The sequence below is a fragment of the Polypterus senegalus genome, chromosome 8, assembly GCF_016835505.1.
Source record: "Polypterus senegalus isolate Bchr_013 chromosome 8, ASM1683550v1, whole genome shotgun sequence".
In the NCBI taxonomy this organism is placed as follows: domain Eukaryota; kingdom Metazoa; phylum Chordata; class Cladistia; order Polypteriformes; family Polypteridae; genus Polypterus; species Polypterus senegalus.
The window spans coordinates 100,117,501-100,133,341 of record NC_053161.1 but is presented as its reverse complement, the minus strand read 5'-3'; the positions used below and the strand labels follow the sequence as shown (position 1 = coordinate 100,133,341).

Here is a 15,841-nt window from a genome sequence, read left to right as displayed (position 1 = left end):
AAGAAAGCAAGTAAAAAGGCAGTATTGGAAAAACAAAGGTTAAACAAGTGTCACGGATATGGATTTCCAAAGGTGGCGTGAAATTCTGATTTCAAACTTAGCAGGCACATTCCTTCTTTTAAATCCTTCAAGTACAGTATAACCCCACAGCAGTGTTGTCCATATCGTCGTCCTGATTCCAGTCACATGCACTGAAGTACAACACATGCTTCAATCCACAATTCAGTCATTAACAGTTTAATACGCATGATGGAAACCACTAAAAACACACAGACATTTATCTTCTACTGCAGTGTTTCCCAAACTCGGTCCTAGGGACCCCCTGTGGCTGCAGGTTTTTGTTCCAACCAGTTTCTGTTTTTAATTGAACCCCTGGGCTAATTAAGTGAACTGTTATTTTCCAAGTTATGTGTTTTGGGAACAATATAGAAATTAGAAAACTAAGTTTACTAAAATATATATATTAAAATGTACCAAGCAGTTATACGGGAATAATATATATTTTTTTCTTTTTAACAGTATTTTCATCTTGATTTTCATTCTACTTCTCTAGGTGTTCTAATTGTTTAATTAATCCATTATTTACTAATTAGTGGGTCTGATGCTAAAGTAGTTGCGGCCTTTGATTATTCAGTGTTGTTTGCCAGTGTGTCTGCTCTGCTCGTTTTAAACTGTCATTAATAAGATACAACGAAGGGGGAAAACAGCACAGAGAAAGGGTAAAATATAATGAAATCAACAAAAAAGAATCTATATCAAAAGGAGAAATGTTTCTAAATGTCTTATAAACGTAAAAATAATGCTGTTGTGCTTTTCTGAATGTAGAATAAAAGAAAAATAATAGCAGCTAATTAAATGAGATCAGTGTTATCAGGTGTTGCCACTGATTAGGAATCTGGTTGGAACAAAAACCTGCAGCCACAGGGGGTCCCAAGGACAGAGTTTGAGAAACACTGTTCTACTGGTAACCTCATATGCACTCAGACAGACAGCATCATGTAGCTACAAGCTGCAGAGATATTAGATTTATGAGTGTGGGTCAGCCATTCTTCAATACTTGGCTACCTGATCAGACAAGTATTGAGTTCAGAGCAAAAATGGAAAACGAGTAGACAGCATCAGGCTTCTGTGAAAAATAAGAATTGGTGGGGCTGAGACGGTCAAAACCCCTAACAGTATTACACTTTGTATAGGAACATACAGTAATCCCTCGCTACATCACGCTTCGACTTTCGCGGCTTCACTCTATTGCGGATTTTAAATGTAACCATATCTAAATATATAATCACAGATTTTTTCCCTGGTTCGCGGATTTCTGTGGACAATGGGTCTTTTAATTTATGGTACATGCTTCCTCAGTTTGTTTGCCCAGTTGATTTCATACAAGGGACGCTATTGGCGGATGGCTTAGAAGCTACCCAACCAGAGCATGTATTACATATTAACTAAAACTCCTCAATGATATAAGATATGCTTCCCGCGCGGTGCTTGATCGTTTGCTTCTCTCTTTCTCTGACATTCTCTGTGCCTGACAGAGGGGCTGTTTGCTTAGAAGATACGGACGCTCCTGTAAAAAATGGCGCTTTATCGCGGTGCTTCGGCATACTTAAAAGCCCAAAAGCACGTATTGATTTTTTGATTGTTTGCTTTTCTGTCGCACGCTCTCTCTCTCTGACATTCTCTGCTCCTGACATGCATTCTTTGAAGAGGAAGATATGTTTGCATTCTTTTAATTGTGAGAAAGAACTGTCATCTCTGTCTTGTCATGGAGCACAGTTTAAACTTTTGACTAAAGGGTGTTATTTCATGTCTAGAGGGCTCTAATAATGTTAACAGTGTGGGAGAGTTTATAAGGGCTTAAAATATATAAAAATAACCATTCAAACATATGGTTTCTACTTCGCGGATTTTCACCTATCGCAGGGGTTGCGTTCCAGATCAAGGAGGGATTACTGTATACACCTATGTTGACGTTTTAAGCATTGTACACACTTGTCTGTACACGACCAGTAGCTAGTCGTGGTCCAATGTCTGTTTTGTCGTCCAAGAAATGCATATTGGTTGTATATGCCATTATAGTCTGTGATCTTTTAAAACTAAAGAAGGTTAGGTCTAACCTGAGACACTGTATACAAGGGGGAGTCAAACTTTCAAGTTAGAAAATGGAACGCACTTTAACAAAACTGATAATGTAATTTCTGAACATAGTCTCCATGCTTCTCAATTCACTTGCGCCACCTGCCTGGAAGTGCCTGGATTCCAGCAGAATAAAAGGTTTTGTCTTGTCTTCGCAACCACTTGTGCACCAGAGTTACTGTCAAATTCTACATTCCGAGGAGTACTACAGTCACTAGTGCAAGTTACTGTGACTTGCTGGACACTTGCTGCTCGATTCAAGCAGAGGGGACTCCTGTCTCAAGGAGTCCTCTTGCTACAAGACAGTGCCCACCCACACACTGCTTGTCTGGAGAAACTGAAGTATGAGGTATTGCCACATCCTCCTTATTCACCAGATTTGTCACTGTGTATTTTCCACCTTTTTGGACCACTAAAAAACATCTGGGTGGTCGGGGATTCAAGACAGATGATGACATGCAGAAAGTGGTGCATGAGTTTTTGTGAGGAGAAGACAAAACCTTTTATTCTGCTGGAATCCAGGCCTTCCAGGCAGGTGGCGCAAGTGCATTGAGAAGGGTGGCGATTGCATTGAGAAATGACATAATCAGTTTTGTTAAGGTTTGTTCCATTTTCTAACTTTAGCTTGACTACGCCTCGTACTATTGCAACACGAGTGTAACATGCAGCTCCTCCAAAAGGTATTGCTCAAAAAAAAAAAAAAATTCACTGACTACAGGCTCTTAGTCCTTACACATGCTTTGACTATAATAATAGTAAATTAATATAGTAAATAGTATAACATTTATAGTAGATAAGCATGTAAGTTATATTTAATATGAGTTATAACAAGACTATATGAAATCCATTAGAATTAAAATCAGGTACAATCTATAATGCATCAATTAGTCACATATTATTATATAACAAAACCTCAAAAAAGACGTATTTTGGTCTTAATAACACTCTAAAAATCATCAGTAAAGTGGTTATTTATAACTATTAACTTCACTTTGGTGATTTAAGTGGGTGATATTTTTGTCAGTTTGTCTTCCAAGATATGCAAAAATGTCTCTTTGGATAAATGTGCTTAACTGTCATCCACTAAAACCTCTACAGACTAAGGGCATGGCCTATTCTGAGAGGCTCAAGGAAATGAATCCTCTTTCTTTATTCATTTTGGTGTTTCAGTGTGGATGACAAACGTTTTGAAATGGATCTGAAAAATGCTATTGTACACTGAAAACTTTTGAAACAAAAATAATGTTTTCAAATGTATTCTTGTTAACATGGACTAAGCCTTAGTATTGAGTGGAGAACACTGCATGGACATCTAATTTAGGACTTCAAAATTCTCAAAGGAATCAAAAAGTAGACGCAAAAGAATTCTTTTGATTAAGCAGCAAGTCATATTCTTATAAATATCAAGGGTAGAGCATTTAAGAAAGAATCCTAGAAGGCAATTTTTACATAAAGAGTTGAGCCTGAGAAACTGAAGTGGAAACCTTGATAACTTTCAACACATACCAGGATGAGATACAAGGGAAGCTTAGCTATTAGCCAATCAAATGAGTTTGAAGGAATGCATAGTCTGCTCTTGTCTGCCAAACTTATACTCTAAAGCAAAAATTCAGGCTATAATGTCAGACTAAATGTGACAGACCAATCAAATAGCTGTACTGCACATGTCTGTGATTTCCATTGTATTTACTTAAATCAAATGATGTGTAAATCTTAAGCATATTAAGGCAACGGTCAATACATTTCTTTAGTTAAAATACTGGCAGGTTGTCTGACCCACAGGAAATTACTGCACTGAACTGGCAACTTGATCATTTGCGTTTCCACTCCTTAACTACTTGCTCATAGTGGTTTCCCACATTATGGTTGCATCAGTCAGGGTTCATAACAAACAAATTTGAAATCAGGGACTCTTGGATTTCTTCACTATATTTCCTCAGTTCCTTACGGTATCGAGGGCTAACAATAAGGAGAGTTTCTGTATAAAACTGCAGGCTTGTTTTGGAACACTTATCATGTTATGGTTTGTCATCCATGCCCAGTCAACTTAAGATGCAGAAGGTTTGGCAGAGATAAGCACAATCCAGAAATCTTTTCCAAGTAATTTATTTGTAATAAAAATCTCTACTTTTTAAATTTATACAAAAACACTCAAACCCACAGACACATACAATACTGCAAAAATAAGTTGCAGCTATTTTTCTCCCCCAAATAATTTCTAACAAAAAACACAAAATTGTGCAAGCGCAGGCAGATAAGCAAGCGACATGCAGATCCAAAAATAAAAAAGAACAAAGAGAGCATTCCCTGTAAATTCCTATCAGCGTTTTCTACGTTAAACTGCTGAAGTGGAAACATCTGTCACATTATTGGAATTATTTCATTATTTTGGTCAAATGAGAATTGGAAAGGGAGTCTGTGCTAAAAGGAAGCGAGACAGACATGACCTTGATTCTGTTTTTTAAGGATTTTGTCATTTCAGCCTTTTTTTCCCGCACAAAGCTCCCTGACATTCTCTCCTTGTTATGTATGATGTAGGCAGGAAAGAAAATACAAGTTGGGTTCAAAGGTGAAAGAGCTGATGGGAAAGGAAACAGTGACAAAATCTTCTGGGGCGATTCTGCTAAAGAATGGAATATTACCTTTTCACAAACTGATAAGAAAGTTAACAATAAGAGTCATTTCATGACACTTCTGAGCTCAAAATAAATAAAATTCTGGCCACAGAAGAAAAGTATGTAAGGATGTAGTATTAACATTTTGTTCATCCTCTTTTTGTTGAAAATAACATATTCTGTTATCGTCAATAAAATTAAACACATTAAAAAACACCTACTCCAGAAATCCAACATAATTTAAATCAAACCTTACAATTTCACTTTTGAAATAATTTTGAAGTAGTTCCAATTCTTCTTTCAAATTACTTTTCATAAAATAAAAAACCCGTATGTATTAAAATCCTATTAAGATTTGCAAAAACAAAACAAAACAAAACAAAAAAATATAAATAAGGTTTTGGTGGCTGTACTGAGCTTGGCTTATGAGCACTTTAGTACAGTTTCCAAAAGTTTATCCAGTGCCCATGATTCCATCCATAAATTGAAAGTGTTGCATCTTAATTTTTTTCTCCCCCCAAGGGTAAAGCAGCTTTAACCCATCCAATTAGTTCCTGGCTGATATGAAGCTTTTCTCACATTTCCCACAACGTGCAATACTGTTTTTCTTCCAACAAACAGTATTTTAAGATGCCAAAAATCATTTTCTTTTTTCTTTAAAAAACAAAATGCAATATTTGTCTTTTTCTTTTGCTGGTCATGGGAATATAGATTCCACAAAAGGCCATGGGCTTCTCCCTGGAACGTTAAATGTTTTGGTCTTCTGGTTAGGTGGCCTGCTCATGCCCTTCGATTTCTTGCTTTGTTCTCCTTAGGTTTCCTTTCATCTTTACAAACTCAGGGGCATTCTCTTGCTCTTCATTGGCTTTTTGTTGTTCCAATTCCAGCTGTGAAATGAACCAAAAATAAACAGAACACATTAAAAGACATGAGAAAATGTTAACAGAGATACTTTGGTGCAACCTCTGCCAGTACTCCGGACTAGCACAGATGTTGTACACCAGCAAAAAAGTCAATGATGGCTACTGCTCAAATGGCTGTTGGAAGACACTCTGAATGTCTTTAATGTATTCAACACTAAGAGAAACACTACTTTAACTCCACCAGCTGCCTACTGGTATGTATCAGAAATAGTTAAATTCAAACTTGACACATACTGACAAATGTGTAAGAAATATTCACCCTCAGATAATTACAGTGGAGGCTCACTTTTACTTTATTGCTATAATGATGTCAACTGTAAGGATTTGGCAGAACTCACACAAGTAAAAAATCAATACAAACACGCAACAAAATGGCAAGAGAAAGCATCAATTTCCAATGGCCTCTAAACAAGCATGTTAACAAGAAAAAAAAACTACACAGTCAATGTAATTTAGATAATATTCAAAGCCAAAATATTTTGTACAGATTTATTTCTTTATCAGTCTAATTTTTTTATTTTGACTTCAAATCCATTAGTGATCAATTTTGATCTATGCATAGTAAGTCTTAGATATTTTACTCTACACAGTAACCCTGAGGCCATGATTTTTGCATTTATCCTACCATGTGTTTTTCCTGATATTCCAATTCTGAGGAAAAAATACTGTCATTTTCCATAAAGGGCATATATTTTTCTTTCAAGCAGAACTAATTTAATAATAAAGACATTTAGACATGATTACATACTAACCGCCCTGGCCCTACAATATTCAGTACATAGTGTTTAGGTTTAGAAAAGCATTTTTAAATCCTTTCAACATGTATCAGAATAGCAAGTATTACACAGTTTAAAACTACTCAGACATTTGAAATATTGTAAATACATGCACACAAACTGCAGGCAGCTTTTTAAAGAAATGCAAATTAAATTCCTCAGCAGACAAAATTTCAGTAAATGCTATTAACAATTTTGATTGGATTAAATAGACATTTCATGAGGACCAGGATACAAGTCACCAGACTATGGGCAGCTAAATTAATCTTTCTTGTCAAAATGTACATTTTCTTAGTGCTACAGAAGTTTTTCAGTTGCTAGTAAAAATGTAAAATATATAATATAAAAATATATAATAGAAAAAAGTATAATACCAGTCAGAATTCTACATTGACAAGACAGCAATAAACTACATTTAAAAAACTAAAATGATTTCTTTTATACTTTGTGGCTTCTGTTGGCAAAGTTTCCAAAACTGCCTTTACCTTTAAAAGACATGTGATACCCTTATCTTTGTAGATTTTTTTGGACTGATAATATTGTCGGTCTTTAATCAGAATGCACAGAGAATGAAGCAGAAATCATCTACATATTCTTTGCTTATATAGTGTGTTGTGAGGGGCCTGGGATGACAAACAGGTTTCTAACACAATTCTACACGTTCATGCATGTTAACCTAGACACTAGATATCCCCTATCAAGTTGATATCAGTATATGACATTTTAGTTTTCTCAGTATTCATAAAAAAAGATTATAAGTAGAAAACTATTCAAGTATGCTTTCAAAAAACATTTATTTTGAGGTTGATTAATTATACTTTGGGAGATATGCAGGTTAGGCGCATTGGCGATCCTAAATTATCCCTAATGTTTGCTTGGTGTGTAGGTGTGTTTGTGCCCTGTGGTGGGCTGGCGCCCTGCCCAGGGTTTGTTCCTGCCTTGTGCCCTGTGCTGGCTGGGATTGGCTCCAGCAGACCCCCGTGACCCTGTGTTAGGATATATCAGGTTGGATAATGACTCACGGACTAACTGACATTAGGAGGCATTAGTGATTTTATTTCAAATTTTTGTTTAATAAAAAAAAGATTTAAAAATGAAAGTAATCATTGTCAAATGAGAAGCCACACTGTTCCTCAAGAATCATCCTATTGTCTCACATTTTTACAAGAATTTTGATAAGACATTAAAAAAAACTGTACTACAGGAGTAACCAGGGGTTATGAGCTCCGTTTATTTCTTCGAGAAACATTAAAATAACATTCTTCAATATTGTCAACATGGTTTAGCACCAATTGATGCAAGATAGAAACTAACCCTTGAAGGTGTGCCAGACCATATCATGGCCCTTTCACACACAAAGCCAATTTTATTAACTTAACACACAGCTTTGGAGGCAAAAACAGTGGTACTTGGACAAAAAAAAAAAAAAAAAAGATGCAGGAAGAATGTGCAAACTGAACACAAAGTATGACTGGATTTGGAATTTTGGAACAGTGAGGTAGAAGCAATTAACCATTATGCCATTATTTCACAATATTGAGCTAAAAACAAAAATATATATGTAATCTTCTCTCTCTCTCTCTATAGTATCATTCTTTTCAGAATTTATCGAACTTTAATGTGATGTTGTTAGATTTTCAGATTCTTATTCTGTTTTAAAATTATAAACTAAAATATTAAGAAAGTTGTGTTTTTTATTTTTGATCGAGTAAACTTTATTTCACAGGAACAAACTGTTAAAAAAAAAATTATGTATTCATAATACCAATGTTTGTATTTAGGTGATTTAGTTAGCTCAAGGTCGAGTTATAATGACCCACTGCATACGACTTTAGTTTTCACGTGATTTTTCCTGTTATTTAAATAATTAAAAAAAAAAAAAAAGTTTTTTTATCTATAAGAATGTCGGTTAAAACGAATGGATCTTTAATTTAGTCTCTTATAAATACTCATCGAGCATAGTGGACCTCAGTTTAACGGGAATACTCCAGTCGGTAAGAGAGTAAATATTTTATTGTTATTTCATGATTTTGACTCCAATAAATAATTATTTTTCTTTTTTACATTTACAGATTTTACTAATATTCTTGCCGTAACTGGGGCTTGGGTGCCGAAGGCACAACCCCCTAGTATGTAATATATTTTCCCATATACTTTATAACCGTCACTTACAGAAAAAGGCAGCATTTATGTTTGGCTTGATTTATAAAGACTTCACCCTTGCATTCCCTACAAGATGTTTGTTATACTAGTATTTTGGTCATTTGCCCCAAACTGTGCTTACTTTTACTGGTAAAATGTAGAAGGTACCCCCCTTCTTCTGTGACTACTAGGTGTAAGCACATTCAACCAATGTGCTTCTGCTACAAACACTAAGCATTCCAAACATGATACAGTGGCAGCGTAATGTCCACTACTTTTACTTTTTATGTAAAACTTCTCTGACAGTTGACACAGAACATAAATAGTTTAAAGCTATCACCACCTTTAAAAAAACCTTGCTTCCTTCCAAACCTTGAACAAAAAAAAAAAGAAAAAAGTAATCTGCTTATTCAGTTTAAAGAAAAAGGCAGTTAGTCCCCAATTCATATATTTTTGTTGGACAATGCATTCCAGCCATACACAATAAGCACATTATCAAGTCTAGCAACCAAAGGAATGTCGCTGCCGAGGTAAGTAAACCTCTCGGCAGATCGACACTCCCTCTTCAGACAGACACACTGCTGATGGGTGTGCCCAAGAGGTCATTAAAGGCCTAAATCTTGTTTTGTTTTTTTTTTTTTTTATCCGGGACACTTGCAAGCCCAGACACTCAGACTCCTCGCTCAGGCTCTTGAGAGCCGGCGATCAGAGCCTCTATTGACTCAACGAAGATCACAGCATTGTCAGCAAAGTCAAGATGAGTGAATCTTTCTTCGCCAACAGATGCTCCAAAGCCACTGGACACCACAACCTTGGCCATCACCCAGTCCATGCAAGCATTGAACAGAGTAGGAGCAAGAATACACCACTGACAAACACCAGAATCAACTGGGAAAAATACAGAGGTTCTGCCTTCACTCTACACAGAACTCACAGTACCAGTGTACAGGCCGGCTATGATATCCAGCAACCTCGAGGGGATCCCGTGAAGTCTCAGGATGTCCCACAGGGCAGCTCGATCACTTTATGAAAATCAACAAAGGTTGCAAAGAAACTCTGCAGATATTCGTGTTTGTGCTCCAGAGAACCCTCAGTGTCAGGAAGCAGTCGATGGTAGATTTCTTAGGCATAAAACCAGACTGCTCCCGTCACTGGTAGGTAAGTAAGTGAACACGGATCCTATTGAGGATGACAAAAACATGGGCCTTACCTGACACCAACAGCAGTGTTATGCCCCTGTATTTGACACAATCCAAGCTATCACCCTTCCCTTTCCAGATAGGGATGACAAGTCCTGTTTTCCAGTCAGTTGGGATGATGCCGTCTCCCAAATGGAAGAAAAGATTGCTTGCAATGCCAGGAGGACAGCCTTACTACCAGCGTGGAGAAGTTCACCCCGGATACCCCAGATCCCGGCAGCTTTCCCTACCCTCAGCTGCTTTACCACCTGTGCAATTTCAGTGAGACTGGGTGGTTCACAGCCAATTGATGGATCAACCTCAAGAATCGTGGACCCAGGGATATCTAGTGTCCTAGCTGGGGGATCAGTTTTAAACAGCTGCTTAAAGTAGCCAGCCCAGCGTGTGACAACTGCAGTGTCATCTGTTAAGGACCATTCCATCAGCACCCACAACACTGTAATAAAAACATTTTGATAAACTTCAGAATCAATGTGCAAATGTCTACTTTCTCAAGTATATTCGTAAATTGTTCTATTCATGCACACTACTACTAATACTCATTGTGTAAGGGGGGGAGGGGATGTGGGAGGAAAACTCATATAGAGAAGAGGAAAAGATCAAATGTCATACAGGATTTGAACTTAGGACACAGCATCCAAAAGGCACCAGTGTTAATCATCAACATGCTGACCACCCTCAAAAAAAAAAAAACACTTCCCTTATCTCGCCCTTAAGGCCATCACACAACATTTACTAGGGTACAAGCTTCCAATGAAGAAAGTTAAGGAACTGTCACAATAACACTTATAAGTATATCTAACTAGAATTCATTTAAAGATAAGCCTTTTGTAAGTGAGCCACTGAAAGACTTCTGGTTAATGTTCAATAAAGAAAGTGTTACATGGGCAAGTTCCAGATATTTCACAATTTCACTATTCCATTAATGGTAAACACGTTTATGAGCTGTTTCTGGCAAACACATGCAAGAATCATATTACAACTAAAAAAGTAAAAAATAAACTCTTGCCTTTGGTAAAACTTCAAAAGAAAAAAAGTATGAGCAAAAAATAAAAATTACATAATATAAATATTAAGACTAACATAAAATATTTAATAAAAGAGCACACTTTAAAGCTAATAGTAATGTGGACAGAATTAAAATAAAGAATTCAGCAAAGAGATTGCTGAAAAATTAACATGACAATGGAACAAGAAATGTGTAATGTAATAAAAACTTTTAAAAGAAAACAGTGTCTTTTTGCTGGATGAACTGTAAGCTTAAGACAGAGCACAAATTAGTTTTTGTGTTATGAGAGGATCACAACCAACTCTTGAAACATAAAGCACTAAAAATACATCATCACTTACTACAGTGGTTCATCCATTTGAGTAATTAAGTAAATAGAAGTATAAGCATCACAACTTCAACCTAACATTATTGAACACTAATCATGACCAGTTCTAAAGCTGCTGTTCATGCAGCAGATGTAGAGGTTTGGGCAATAGGGAGGATTGGCATAAATGTGATATAAAACAGCCATTGTTGTGTGACTAATACACTGCTAGAATTTACTTTACAAATTTAAGTTGTGGTGTGTGGATTCAGAACCCAAGATAATATCTTTAAATGTGAAAGTATTTTCTAGCTTTTGTAGTAGCATATTGGTTTGAACAGGCTGCAAAAAAGATTTAATTCACACATAAACTCATTAATTTCCCATTCCCTTGTTCTATGCTATTTTACAGTAGTAAAAAGCCTAATAGGACAAATAGATTTCACTTTCCTAAACAAAATCCTTTAGGTTCTATGGCTATTACATAAAATATAATCCTGCGAGCATGGTTTTGTTTTACCCAAGAACCTCTTTCCAAGGAGCACCTTCACTACAATACCCACACCACCTAACTAGACCCTTTTGAATGAGAATGGCAGAAACTCTACTTCAGTGAGATTCTCACTGAAAAGCACATTTGGCCCTTTGTACCCATGCTTTCCCTTTTAAAGCTCCTACCAAAATCTTTTTAAACACAGATCAGAATGGGTGAATATTTTGCCTACTAAATGTAGAAATTTACACAAGGTATCACCTCCACAAAATAACTTGCTATTAGAAATATTTTGTGTGTGTTTGTATATTAAGTCATGTCTACCTTACACTCTTTATAAGAGCAGAGCATGAAAATTCCTGTTTATAATTGAACACCCTTCGTAATAATGAAATATTTACTATTATTTACAAGGTGTTACTATCTTCTTAAATGAAGAAAAAAAGTGCAAACCATCTGCATAGATTGGAAACAACAAAGCAGTGCTAGCTGTGTAAAACACAACTTCAGAAAAAAATGCTTTACTAATGGCTAGTTTGTGACCATTGTTGTATTGGTTGTAGCAGGAGTAAAGAAGGCAGACAGTCACAAGACTGGATCTGTACTTCTCTCACTGCTTCTGTAGGAAGTGTATCACTCTATGGTAGGCAGCCAATGTTCCCTCTAAGCTGCATGGCTAGCCACTTTTGTTCAGGGTGCCACGCAGCACTTCTGAACTTGCTGCACAGCTGCTGTCATGCTGCTCACTCCCCGTGCTGTGTAGCACTTTGGAAGTGCCACGCAGTGGAGCTCCCAAAACCCCACAGGACCCAGTCCAAACCCCTCCATATGCATATGGGGCTACTTCATGATTATCACATGAGAACACGAGAGACCCCGATCACCCCGGCTCGTGTGGAACTGCATGTAATTCTAAAGTTAAAGGAAAAAAAAAAGTCAATCATAAAGTGAAAGCACCAGCTCATCTGTTATTCACATGCATTCATCACAAGAAAAAAAAATTAGAAGGAATATTGCTGCCAGTGCTGCCATAAGTAAGTGACATCTGGCCTGTAGTGGCTGGTTTTGGTAATTTCTAGAACATTGTTATACTATTGTTCTCCTATGGCTCTCAACTGTAAATATGAATGACCTCAACTCAGTGGGCCATAGATCAGTGCATAACTGGATACATTTGATGATATCTACAATGATATACAAATGTTACAAATTACAGCCCACACAGTTACAGTAACTTGCTCAGTATTACATACTGCAATGTGCAAGCAAAGGAATTTAAGGCATCCTTGTAAACAGTAAATGCACACACCTGCTCGAGCTTCTGCTGTCGTTTCATCAGCTCTAATTCCAGGTCACTCATCTTTTTGAGAGCTTCCTCTTCCTTCTGTTGTTTCACAACAAGATCTCTCTTTCTCTTCTCCATGACTTTCTGCAGTTCTGGTTTGTTTTGGGGAGCGAGGCCCCTTTAGAAGAAAAACAAGGAATAAAAAAAAACAAAAAAACAAACAAACATATTAATGGTAAAGAGTGAGTACATATTCTAATGACCATCATACCTTTAATAACAGAATACTTAATACATAGTTGTTAGGCTCATGTTTTTCTAGCAAACTTTAGTTTCCCTGGCCCCATAATTAATTCAAGATTTAAAAACAAAAAGGAAACTAACAGATTACTCATGTACTGTATAGGGCTGCTCGCAAGTTTTGTTTTTTACATTCTAATAAACTTAATTAAATGCATTTCATTTGTTCCAAGAATCTGGGCTTAATCTTCTGAAAAGCACTAGAAAATCAATTATCTCATCCACAGCATTTGCTTTATTGTATACACAAAACACTTAAACTAACCTTGAGCAAACAGCATAATAATGCTATGTTCTATTTTATAAATCGCTAGAGTTGGCAGAGGATAGGCACATAGACAAACTACTTTGTAACATTTTGGTCTACATACATTAGAATATCTTGCAATAGAAAAGGTAACACTTCGGGTTATGTTTAAAATAAATATTCCACAACCAAACTAACCTTTTCAAATATGCAAGCTTCATTTTGTGACTAGTCATAATGCTCAGATGTGTTGATGTCATTATTAAACAGTTTAGTATCACTATATCACACTACTCGTTTCAAAATTGCAAACTAAAAAAATACAAAGACCAAGACCAAAAAAAAAAAAAAAGTCTCCCAGAAATTGTGGTTTGCAATCCCATATCCACATATGCAGTAATAAAAAGAGTGCATTTTATCAAAATACTGCCTGTGTAACAGCATAAAGTGGAAACTAAAGAGTCTTCTAATTCTAAACTAAGGCATAACTTTGAATGCATTTAAAAACAAAAAAAAAATGCTGCTGGGAAGAGGCACCCTGCTTCTTCAATAAACAGAGGATATGTATTCTCATTTCCTTGTATTTTTGCTGAGCTTACAGAACAGTATACAATAGAGGCAAAGTTTATTTTAAATGGAAGGACATATGTTGCACATTTAAATCTTGAATACCTAGCATGAAGTGTCCGACATATGAAACAAATGCATGCTGAGTAGTGAACATCACTCAATAACAACAGCAACACAAATAGTCTCAAGGTTGGTAAGGCATTCCTCTCTTATCAAATGTTTATGGCAACATGAATTGCTCTGTAATTCATATTGGACATTGCTCATTTCCAGATATCCCTCATTATTTTATATTTGTTAATGCCTACTCTGAATTCAAAGCTGTACTGTATATGCTTTAAATACAAATTAAGTACATTGAAGACACACATATGTAGCATAGTAGACAATAAGTAAATCTCAAAAGTAAATGGAGCATAAAACATGATACAGGGCTTTGGTTTAAACGTGAAGTGTCTTTGTTTCATTTGCAACGTTTGTTGATTTGCTCTGTTACATTAAGAGTGAATACTCACTTATATTCTACAGTAAAGCGAAGCTTAAGACACACCATTTTTATGGAAACTTTAAATAATTCTTTAAGTCAAAGAAACTTTAGTCTCTCGCCAGGTCCATCTTTGTGTTTCTCTTTTGATGAATTAATTTGCTGACTTCACAGTTGATATACAGTTATGGTGGTCTGGACCTTAATTCTTGCATCTTTGCTAGAGCAAAAATATAAATTTAGAATTGAAGTGGTCATTACATACTTAACCATGTTGCAAATTAAAGTGTTTAAGAGTAGAAATTATAATCAAAGCTTGAATGACAACATCCAAATTTATTTGGTAACGGTATCTATCATCATAGCAACAATTCTGAATCTGTTTCAACTGAAGCCAGTTTATGATCAACCGCCTAAATTATTTCTTTCCCTAAAGTGTAATTTAGCTATTTAATGTACACACCACTGGGCCTGTGCCATTAGTAGAACATTTTTATATTAAAAGTATGATCTACGTTTCTAAAAATTACTTCAACCCAATATAAAGGATAGCATTTACTTGAAGTATAGCCTATATACATGATAATAAATCAAACCCTAAACACTGACAAATTAAACAAATCTGTTTCAACCCTTTTATTATTTATTACTTTTCCTCTTTTCCCAAGTTATTCACATTTGCAAACTGGTGGTTACACAAGGTCTGGGTATCCTGTTACTGTAATATACTGTAAAAATGATCAAAGTGTGTAATAAATCATGCATAAAAACAAAGGATAAAACAACAAAAAAAACATACTGTATATAATATTTACTGTCTATTTTATATAAATAAAAATGGACAGAAAGTTGCACACATAAGCAGCAATCAAGAAATTCTGACATTGAACATCAACGGGATATTCCAAGGTGCTGATTTCATCTAAAGTTTAGCTATTTAGATACTGTATTAGCTACAGGTATATTTCTAATATCTAATATGTATATTATTACCAGCTTCTTGCTTTTGTGGATTATATGTTTCCTGATTCAGAACCTAATTAGCACTGATGATTTAAAAAAAAAAATAAAAATGCTATTGTTACATTTTTAATACTAGAGAATGATGCCTCATTCGGACATTCACTCTTACGTAGTCATCATATATTTGGGCTTCACATGCCACAGCTAAAACATAAGCTGCAGAATTCTACTCTGGCAGGTTGTCTAAAGATGACCCAAAGTCTGACAGGACTTCAGTTAGGGCAAAATATCAAATTTTCAATTTAATTCAATAATCAAGAGAAATCAATATGCAAAAGTTAATATCATGACATTCAGCTCTTTTATTTGACTTTCTACACTTCTTCAGAACA

General features: G+C 35.7%; 1 protein-coding gene across 5 annotated transcripts in view; it reads right to left on the bottom strand.

Moving 5' to 3' along the window:
* Positions 1-4,226: 4,226 nt before the first annotated feature.
* fam107b (family with sequence similarity 107 member B) overlaps positions 4,227-15,841 on the bottom strand; it is a 75,864-nt gene continuing 64,249 nt past the window's right edge. For all 5 annotated transcript variants that reach the window (XM_039761490.1, XM_039761491.1, XM_039761489.1 and 2 more), the window contains 2 exons: positions 12,910-13,063; positions 4,227-5,638 (listed from right to left, as the gene is read on the bottom strand). In XM_039761490.1, the coding sequence (XP_039617424.1) occupies positions 5,519-5,638; positions 12,910-13,063 (274 nt within the window). In that variant the 3' untranslated portion in view covers positions 4,227-5,518. The remainder of the gene's footprint in view (positions 5,639-12,909; positions 13,064-15,841) is intronic.